The sequence below is a fragment of the Cherax quadricarinatus genome, chromosome 75 (assembly GCF_038502225.1).
Source record: "Cherax quadricarinatus isolate ZL_2023a chromosome 75, ASM3850222v1, whole genome shotgun sequence".
Lineage (NCBI taxonomy): Eukaryota > Metazoa > Arthropoda > Malacostraca > Decapoda > Parastacidae > Cherax > Cherax quadricarinatus.
The window spans coordinates 8,376,966-8,388,220 of NC_091366.1; the positions used below are offsets into that span (position 1 = coordinate 8,376,966).

General features: G+C 41.6%; 1 protein-coding gene across 1 annotated transcript in view; it reads left to right on the top strand.

Annotated features, from left to right (window-relative positions):
- Positions 1–5,306, top strand: part of Crz (Corazonin) — a 48,383-nt gene extending 43,077 nt beyond the window's left edge. Inside the window, exons 2-4 of the mRNA XM_070100832.1 lie at positions 1,242–1,342; positions 1,749–1,879; positions 4,052–5,306. Of these exons, the coding sequence (XP_069956933.1) occupies positions 1,246–1,342; positions 1,749–1,879; positions 4,052–4,159 (336 nt within the window). The 5' untranslated portion in view covers positions 1,242–1,245 and the 3' untranslated portion in view covers positions 4,160–5,306. The remainder of the gene's footprint in view (positions 1–1,241; positions 1,343–1,748; positions 1,880–4,051) is intronic.
- Positions 5,307–11,255: the final 5,949 nt, after the last annotated feature.

Genomic DNA, 11,255 nt, shown 5'->3' on the forward strand with positions numbered 1-11,255 from the left:
TACAAGTATCTCCGTCAAGACATGTATTCTTGGAATATATTTGTCAAGACATGTTTCTAAGTATTCCACCTTCTCTTTGATGCTGCAACTGAGGATCGAATCTGCAGGTATCCTAGCTCTGACTACTGCCCGGGTGTAAACACCTCAACCCTTGCCTTTTCATTTCCCTTCATTATACAGCTCTCCTACATCATACACCAAGTTGCATAACTTGTACCTCCCTTGTACTAGTACAATTTGTTTTCCAATTTTCTAGACAGGTAAAATTTCTGTAACGTCAATGCAAAAAAAATACATTGGTCTGTAAACTGAAATTCACTAAGGGCTTTCTACACGCATAACTGTGTCACCCATCTCAGTACAAACATTGTATCCCGGTGAAATATAATTATTATTATTATTATTATTATTATTATTATTATTATTGTTATCGTAGTACCTCTCTGGATGGTTGCTATCTACCATCATGCTACCTGTATTTCCCGCTCGTATGGCAGGATGGTAGTACCTCCCTAGATGATGAGAGAGAGAGAGAGAGAGAGAGAGAGAGAGAGAGAGAGAGAGAGAGAGAGAGAGAGAGAGAGAGAGAGAGAGAGAGAGAGAGAGAGAGAGAGAGAGAGAGAGAATATTTCATTAAAAATCTCCTTCCAGTCAAAAAAAATAAGCGATTTCCGTTCATCCAGGTAAACTCTTCATTTGGCTTCATTACCAATTACAAGGCGTCTCGGCTGCCTGAGCGCAGGAAAGAAGATTCAGGTTTTTTTTAAATGAGGTAAGACTGCGGGTGAGGGAGATTCCCAGACTATTGTTTTTAGTGAGGAGAAAAATGACTCAAATATCACTGGGAGTTATACCACCAGTAATAAATTATTGGAAGAATTTAAGAATTTATTCTCAATCTGTGGGCCGCGGACCCCTCCGGAAGGCCACCGTATTGACAAGGATCCTATTGTAACTTCCCACGGAACGGGTGGAGTTTGAACCCATGGCGAGTGAGTTGTAAAACTCTAGGCTAGTGTGTAAACAACAGGGACAGCTGGTTACAATAAGAGTCATCCAACTAGGTATATTTATACGCAACAGAAAGGTTAGCATGGGCCACCACTGTGACCACAAATGCAAGTTTTCACAGATTAATCGCCACGATGGCGGGAGATTACGATTTCTTGAGTTATATATACAATGAATGTGAAAAGCCAAGTTCAGTTGATAAGTTGAGTGACTTAGTATGTATTCAACAGGGAGATGGAGAAGCGAAACAGCCAGGTAGTGTTGATGGTGGTGTTGGTGGTGGCTCTTACTGTCAGTCTGACGGCAGCACAAACCTTCCAGTACAGCAGAGGTGAGTCATGCTACAACCATACTTCATACACAGCTTGAAGAGTAGGCAAGACAAGCCCCAGTACAGCAGAGGCAAAACACACACTCATGACGTAACCATAATATATGATATATATATATATATATATATATATATATATATATATATATATATATATATATATATATATATATATATATATATATATATATATATATATATATGCAATAAGATCACAGGTGATATCATAATATGCAGAACCACTGTGAAAAAATAGTGAAATCACGAAAGCTCTTTAAATTTCACCATTTTTTCAGTGGTTGTTATATATACGATGGATGCCTCATGTGTTAGTATGTCTCTTGTGCCAGATAAATGGCATCAACCAGGTTTGCCTCACCATACAGCTCTTGTACCCCGCCCACAGGTTGGACGAATGGACGGAAGCGGTCTGACCCAAGCGTGGGCGTGGTGAGGGATGTCACTGATCTCCTGGCTGACTCCACCCACCGTCTTCCCAGCCACCGCCCACTACCACCTACACACGCCCTACCTAAGGTGGGTCACCACCCCACTAGCACGCACGCACTCACACACACACACACACACACACACACACACACACACACACACACACACACACACACACACACACACACACACACACACACACACACAGCGGGGTCGGTCCTAGGACCAGTGCTATTTCTGGTATATGTGAATGACATGATGGAAGGGATAGACTCGGAGGTGTCCCTGTTCGCAGATGATGTGAAGTTAATGAGGAGAATTAAATCAGATGAGGACCAAGCAGGACTTCAAAGAGACCTGGACAGACTGGACACGTGGTCCAGCAACTGGCTTCTTGAATTCAACCCTGCCATATGCAAAGTCATGAAGATCGGAGAAGGGCAAAGAAGACCGCAGACAGAGTATAGACTAGGTGGCCAAGGACTGCAAACCTCGCTCAAGGAGAAAGATCTTGGGGTGACCATAACACCGAGCACGTCTCCGGAGGCACACATCAACCAGATAACTGCTGCAGCATACGGGCGCCTGGCAAACCTGAGGATAGCGTTCCGATACCTTAGTAAGGAATCGTTCAAGACACTGTACACTGTGTACATCAGGCCCATACTGGAGTATGCAGCACCAGTTTAGAATCCACACCTGGTCAAACACGTCAGGAAGTTAGAGAAAGTGCAAACGTTTGCATCAAGGTTAGTTCCGGAGCTCAGGGGTATGTCCTACGAAGAAAGGTTGAGGGAAATCAGACTGACGACATTGGAGGACAGGCGGGTCAGGGGAATAGATAAGGTAGACAGAGACAGGTTGTTCCAGAGAGGAGACACAGAAACAAGGGGTCACAATTGGAAGCTGAAGACTCAGACGAGTCAGAGGGATGTTAGGAAGTATTTCTTCAGTCACAGAGTCGTCAGGAAGTGGAATAGCCTAGCAAGTGATGTAGTGGAGGCAGGAACCATACACAGCTTTAAGACGAGGTATGACAAAGCTCTGGAAGCAGAGAGAGAGAGGACCTAGCAGCGACCAGTGAAGAGGCGGGGCCAGGAGCTGAGTCTCGACCCTTGCAACCACAATTAGGTGACCACACACACACACACACACATCATACATAGTTTTAAGAATTTGTACAATAGGGCCCACGAGGCAACGGCAAGTTGAGAGGAGGAGCCAGGAGCTATGACTTAACCCCTGCAACCACATGAATACACACACACACACACACACATCTTAAGGTATATCACCACCCCTAGGATGCCACCCATAACAGTTGACTAACATGTTAGGTAAACAGGGGTAACAGCTGTCAGGAGTCTTGCCCAATTTCTTTACTTACTCGGGATATGGTGGAACAGGTGACAGCCTCCATCACTCCTTGCGGTGGTGAGATTACCGCTTCACTGTTGTAAATGATTGCTTTATTAGGCTCAAGACTATCCACTACCCGAAGGTCGTTAAGACTGCGTGTTACAACTACATCAGTAAAGGATACTTTATCCCTAAAACAGGTACAACAGTACCTATTTTATCCCTAAAATAGGTACTGTAGTACCTATTTTAGGACCTACTAGTTTACTGTAGTATCTAAATTAGGTACTATAGTAAACTCTCAGTGTATACTTTGAGACATATATACACACTCCTCTTAGTGTATATAACCTTGTCGTGGTGTTGTAAATGTATCTTATAATATTATTAACCAGGACTTGAGTCCTGGAGGTGGGAAGAACAGTGCCTGCAGTCTGAAAGAGGAGTGAGGATGTCACAGTTCGGAAGGTCATCTGAACAATGTGATGTCAGCACATTTTTGGCAAGACAACGATTAGGTGAATGACGATGAATGTGTTTCTTCTTATTTGAGTCGCCCTACCTTGGTGGAAGACGGCCGGTGCGTTAAAAAAAAAAAAAAACTTCATCTATGTAAATATACGAGTCCTTAATTAATAAACACCATCTCTAAATATGTTTAATAATTCTCAGTAATAACCCACGTTCAGACAGAAACTTAGAAGATTATTTGGTTTGTATTTTTTCGATCCCTTCTTGGATCTTCAACTGAAGAGGATCCCAGAAGGGATCGAAATATACAGATCAATTCATCTCCTGAGTATGTCTCCATGTGGGTTATTATTGAGTACTGACAAGTGTTCATTACACCTTAGTTATCCATTGTATAATGTTTTAGTAACGCGTGTGTTTACCCTGCAGAACCTGGAGGAGAGGCTGAGGGCCCTGGAGCTAGGTCTCAACGCTGCACTCAAGGCCAGTGCTACCTTCCCCCCGGCTGCTGACGACCAATACTACTCAGACAACTAACAATCTTCTTCACGTACATCTATAACAGCGGAACAATGTGATAATTTCATGTCAGATTATATTTAACATTTTGGGTGTCTAAAACAAAAAAAAAAGAAAGAGGTTCCACTTTGAAATCGCATCTTCCGTTTCACTTTGAAATCTCACCTCCCCACGACCTGTGGCATTCGAGTTAGCAGTTAGTGACAGCCTAGCTTGTGTCTAAGAGTAATGTGGCTGGTAATTTTTAAGACATAATGAGCCTCTCTCTTCTGTTTCCTGTACTTGTAACACTCGTTCACAGACTGGGTAAGAGATGGTATATCATACCGACACTTGTGAAATATGACCTGTGGGCACTGCTAGGGTATTCTACTCGGAAAACGTTACCCAACGAATGATTTTTAAGTCCTGAAAAACTATTCGCGGCGAAACAGTACCTCAATAAACTATCCCAGTACTGTGCATGTTATGTCACATCTACAAACTGTTGGCGGTAGGTTTAAAGACAAATATCTAATCGATACGAATATTTTATTCATTACTTTTCCTCTCTTCCTATTATTTGGACATTTCTTTCAGGGTCGCCCATTTTCTCACATTCATGTCTTTCACAGCCATAATTCTGAATTCCAAATCTTGTTTATCAATTGTACTCGAAAACCATTTGGAAATCAATTAGTCAAGGGCACGAAAAGTAAATAATTTTAACATTAACAGACTGAAAATTCTATTAAGAAAATTATGTTGAAGCAGCGTTTATTAAAATTCATATATAACCGTGAAGCGCTAAATCCGTAAGTCATACAGAGCCAGGACTCCTTAATTAAAATATAACATTCGAAAAATTAGAGGCTGAAAGTGTAATAATTAGCAGTGTTCATCTGAAAAAAAAAATATATTCCAAAAATTAGAAGCTGAAATTCTCATAATTCATCGTATTTATCAAATTTTTTTTAATCGTTTGACATTAATAAAATTAGAGGCTGGAAATTTGTTTAATTTATCGTGCTCATCCCTCTCCCTCCCCCCCAAAAAATCCTTAAACATTCCAAAAAATTAATAGGCTGAAAGTCTTTTCATTTATTGTGTTTATCCATTTTTCCTTTAACAGTTATAATTTCCTCTTACGATGTTTCGTCAGCAATGTAACACCATTCTCGAAATAAAAATTAAAAATCTTTAAAAAATATTTTCATATAGCCTATATATTTCTCGTCGGTCAGTTATGAATAAATATCAGGTGAATAAGACTGTTCTTGTTGATGTTATTGTTAGAACAGTTATGATCCCTATGTTGAGTGTACTATAACAACAATACTGACACCATCAATCATAACACACCATCAGTGTTGAGTGTACCATAACAATACTGACACCATCAATCATAACACACCATCAGTGTTGAGTGTACCATAACAACAATACTGACACCATCAATCATAACACACCATCAGTGTTGAGTGTACCATAACAACAATACTGACACCATCAATCATAACACACCATCAGTGTTGAGTGTACCATAACAACAATACTGACACCATCAATCATAACACACCATCAGTGTTGAGTGTACCATAACATCATACTGACACCATCAATCATAACACACCATCAGTGTTGAGTGTACCATAACAACAATACTGACACCATCAATCATAACACACCATCAGTGTTGAGTGTACCATAACATCATACTGACACCATCAATCATAACACACCATCAGTGTTGAGTGTACCATAACATCATACTGACACCATCAATCATAATACACCATCAGTGTTGAGTGTACCATAACATCAATACTGACACCATCAATCATAATACACCATCAGTGTTGAGTGTACCATAACATCATACTGACACCATCAATTATAACACACCATCAGTGTTGAGTGTACCATAACATCATACTGACACCATCAATCATAATTCAAAGTTTATTCTCTATAAGGATTACAATGCTGAGTTTACAGAAATTTGGTTATTGTTTGGTTTACATGTAGTAAAATTGTGATTACAGAGTGTACCACCATCAGTGTTGAGTGTACCATAACATCAATACTGACACCATCAATCATAATACACCATCAGTGTTGAGTGTACCATAACATCATACTGACACTATCAATCATAACATACCATCAGTGTTGAGTGTATCATAACAAAAATACTGACACCATCAATCATAACACACCATCAGTGTTGAGTGTACCATAACAACAATACTGACACCATCAATCATAACACACCATCAGTGTTGAGTGTACCATAACAACAATACTGACACCATCAATCATAACACACCATCAGTGTTGAGTGTACTATAACAAAAATACTGACACCATCAATCATAATACACCATCAGTGTTGAGTGTACCATAACAACAATACTGACACCATCAATCATAACACACCATCAGTGTTGAGTGTACCATAACATCATACTGACACCATCAATCATAATACACCATCAGTGTTGAGTGTACCAAAACATCATACTGACAACATCAATCATAACACACCATCAGTGTTGAGTGTATCATAACAAAAATACTGACACCATCAATCATAACACACCATCAGTGTTGAGTGTACCATACCATCATACTGACACCATCAATCATAACACACCATCAGTGTTGAGTGTACCATAACATCATACTGACTTGACTTAAGAAATCGTAATGACACGATTGCAAATAAACCATACCCCCGGCCGGGATTGAACCCGCGGTCATAGAGTCTCAAAACTCCAGCCCGTCGCGCTAGCCACTAGACCAGCTAGCCACAATAAGATTCATCCAACTAGGTATATTTCTACACCATAGGAAAGTTAGCACAGGCACCTCTGTGACCACAAATGCAAGTTTTTACAGACGAATCTCCAGCTAGCGTGGCCGTGACGAACTCTAGCTCAAGTCCCTTCACTGCCGTCAACATGACTTAAGAAATCGTAATGACACGATTGCAAATAAACTTGAGCTAGAGTTCGTCACGGCCACGCTAGCTGGAGATTCGTCTGTAAAAACTTGCATTTGTGGTCACAGAGGTGCCTGTGCTAACTTTCCTATGGTGTAGAAATATACCTAGTTGGATGAATCTTATTGTGGCTAGCTGGTCTAGTGGCTAGCGCGACGGGCTGGAGTTTTGAGACTCTATGACCGCGGGTTCAATCCCGGCCGGGGGTATGGTTTAACATCATACTGACACCATCAATCATAACACACCATCAGTGTTGAGTGTACCATAACATCAATACTGACACCATCAATCATAATACTCCAACACCCTTGATGTATACCAAGGATATACGCTCTTGATACATACAGGGGATATATACTCTTGATGCATACAGAGGGCATACTCTTGATACATACAGGCATATAAATTTTTCATGGCTGAAGGAAACAGATACTAACAACTGATGAATACACAAGGTATATATATATGAACACTTCATGAATACAATGATTATTATAATCAAGGGGAAGCTCTAAACCCGGAGGATTATACAGCGCCTGGGGGGGGGATGTGGAAGGCATTCAGGCTTAATTCGGGGAACTGGAGCACAGATACAATTCCCTAAATCAAGAGCCCCTCACCAACATCAAGGAACCTTCCTTGAGGGGTCATGAATACAAGCTGTATATACCAGCACTCTTGATGAATACTATATACACCAACACTTTTGATGAATATGAAGTATACACACCAACACTTGATAATACGAGGTATATATACTAACACTCTTGATAAACAAGTTAAATACACCAACACTTCATGAATATAAGGTTTATATACAAACACTTGATTTATACAAAATATGTACACCAACTCTTGATGAATACACGGTATATACACCGACATTTGACTCATAAAGGGCATATACACCAACAATACACAGGGTATACACCAACACTCTTCTGCACTTTTCAAAACAAGTGTTTACCCTACTTTCAATAGTGGGCCACGCTCACCTGTGATGTGAACTCCAGCTGCTGCGTCTAGAGAATAAAGATGGAGCGAGGAAGCAGTTGCCTAGTTACTCTCATTCACTTCCGAATAATATCGTAGTCTGAATATCTGCCAACCACAAGAACCTCACGTAATGTAGTAAGACACATACAAAGGAGACCTTTATTAGTACGACGTTTCGCCCAGATGAGGCTTTATCAAGAACATTACATGATTAACTCTTATGTAGGTGAAACGTATCTTTCACTACTTGTCAGCTACGACACAACTCTTCAAGAAATACACCATCTAACCTATGAAAAAATGAATTATTCACCCGGACGTCATCAAAAATATGATTAAGTTCTCCCACAATTAGTACCGTCAGGAGCCGACCAAAACAAAGGTGGCCCAAGCGTTAATTCCTGTCATTCACACCTTATTCAATCATCACAGCACATGACACAATGAAGCTCTGCATGAGTGCAGCCAGGTGTCCTGTAAAGTTAAATCAAGAAGGAACACAGCTGTCAAAACTCTGAAAACTACAGTATCTCATCGTGGATATCTTTTGTTGTTCTTGCAGCAAAACAATAAGTATCCTGTATTAATGTTGGCAGAATTACCGACAATATGGTAAAAGGACACTAAGTGCAGCTAATGTGACTTTTACTGTGGCAACGTTGCCACAATAAAATGTCATTAGATGCACCTATGTTCTTTTACTTAACAATAAGCAAACCGAAAATGAGGAATTACAGCGGCCACCCACAAACATTTAGTGCAACTGACAGATACAATCACCTAAATTTTGTCATTTCGCAGGAGTGAAAAAATCATTTAATTTTTAAGCTAACTTTTTTTTTCTGTCCAGCACCATTGGTCTGGGCACTGAACTGGTGGGACCATGTTCAATAGAACCTATCTATAACCCTTTTAATCGCCACCACTACTTCTTACACTCGGGCAACGGGTAACAGGACAAGTTAAAATAGCCTTATCGGAATCAAAATCCGGGAAATGCAACTACGCTTACAGCGGCCATGACACCGAGGTATGCTATAGGTCCTCAAATACAAGCACCAGTACTGGCACACTACTCAAAGACAAGGACAGGGTTGTTTAATTTAGTCAATTGTTTATGTATCCTATACCCCATCCTGTGGACGACAATTAAAAGATTACAGGCACAAAACGGTTATAATTATGAGGAGTTCCGTACACTCACCTGAGCAGGCCTCGATGGACGTTATTACAGGCATAAATAGCAGCAACTTAGAGTTAGGCCCTCACACAGACGTAAGTGTTCGGGTACTCACGTACTTGCCAGGCCTCGGGCATTCATGTACCTGTTACAGCTCAGACACTAGTTCCTGTGTCGCGTCATGAGCACAACCATTTTATAGATCCAGACGAGAAAAGACCAATGAATGACGGAAATACCGTCACAAGCTTTACCTGGAGTTTACCTGGAGAGAGTTCCGGGGGTCAACGCCCCCGCGGCCCGGTCTGAGACCAGGCCTCCTGGTGGATCAGAGCCTGATCAACCAGGCTGTTGCTGCTGGCTGCACGCAAACCAACATACGAGCCACAGCCCGGCTGATCCGGAACTGACTTTAGGTGCTTGTCTAGTGCCAGCTTGAAGACTGCCAGGGGTCTGTTGGTAATCCCCCTTATGTGTGCTGGGAGGCAGTTGAACAGTCTCGGGCCCCTGACACTTATTGTATGGTCTCTTAACGTGCTAGTGACACCCCTGCTTTTCATTGGGGGGATGGTGCATCGTCTGCCAAGTCTTTTGCTTTCGTAGTGGGTGATTTTCGTGTGTAAGTTCGGTACTAGTCCCTCTAGGATTTTCCAGGTGTATATAATCATGTATCTCTCCCTCCTGCGTTCCAGGGAATACAGGTTTAGGAACCTCAAGCGCTCCCAATAATTGAGGTGTTTTATCTCCGTTATGCGCGCCGTGAAAGTTCTCTGTACATTTTCTAGGTCGGCAATTTCACCTGCCTTGAAAGGTGCTGTTAGTGTGCAGCAATATTCCAGCCTAGATAGAACAAGTGACCTGAAGAGTGTCATCATGGGCTTGGCCTCCCTAGTTTTGAAGGTTCTCATTATCCATCCTGTCATTTTTCTAGCAGATGCGATTGATACAATGTTATGGTCCTTGAAGGTGAGATCCTCCGACATGATCACTCCCAGGTCTTTGACGTTGGTGTTTCGCTCTATTTTGTGGCCAGAATTTGTTTTGTACTCTGATGAAGATTTAATTTCCTCATGTTTACCATATCTGAGTAATTGAAATTTCTCATCGTTGAACTTCATATTGTTTTCTGCAGCCCACTGAAAGATTTGGTTGATGTCTGCCTGGAGCTTTGCAGTGTCTGCAATGGAAGACACTGTCATGCAGATTCGGGTGTCATCTGCAAAGGAAGACACGGTGCTGTGGCTGACATCCTTGTCTATGTCGGATATAAGGATGAGGAACAAGATGGGAGCGAGTACTGTGCCTTGTGGAACAGAGCTTTTCACCGTAGCTGCCTCGGACTTTACTCTGTTGACGACTACTCTCTGTGTTCTGTTAGTGAGGAAATTATAGATCCATCGACCGACTTTTCCTGTTATTCCTTTAGCACGCATTTTGTGCGCTATTACGCCATGGTCACACTTGTCGAAGGCTTTTGCAAAGTCTGTATATATTACATCTGCATTCTTTTTGTCTTCTAGTGCATTTAGGACCTTGTCGTAGTGGTCCAATAGTTGAGACAGACAGGAGCGACCTGTTCTAAACCCATGTTGCCCTGGGTTGTGTAACTGATGGGTTTCTAGATGCGTGGTGATCTTGCTTCTTAGGACCCTTTCAAAGATTTTTATGATATGGGATGTTAGTCCTATTGGTCTGTAGTTCTTTGCTGTTGCTTTACTGCCCCCTTTGTGGAGTGGGGCTATGTCTGTTGTTTTTAGTAACTGTGGGACGACCCCTGTGTCCATGCTCCCTCTCCATAGGATGGAAAAGGCTCGTGATAGGGGCTTCTTGCAGTTCTTGATGAACACAGAGTTCCATGAGTCTGGCCCTGGGGCAGAGTGCATGGGCATGTCATTTATCGCCTGTTCGAAGTCATTTGGCGTCAGGATAACATCGGATAGGCTTGTGTTAAT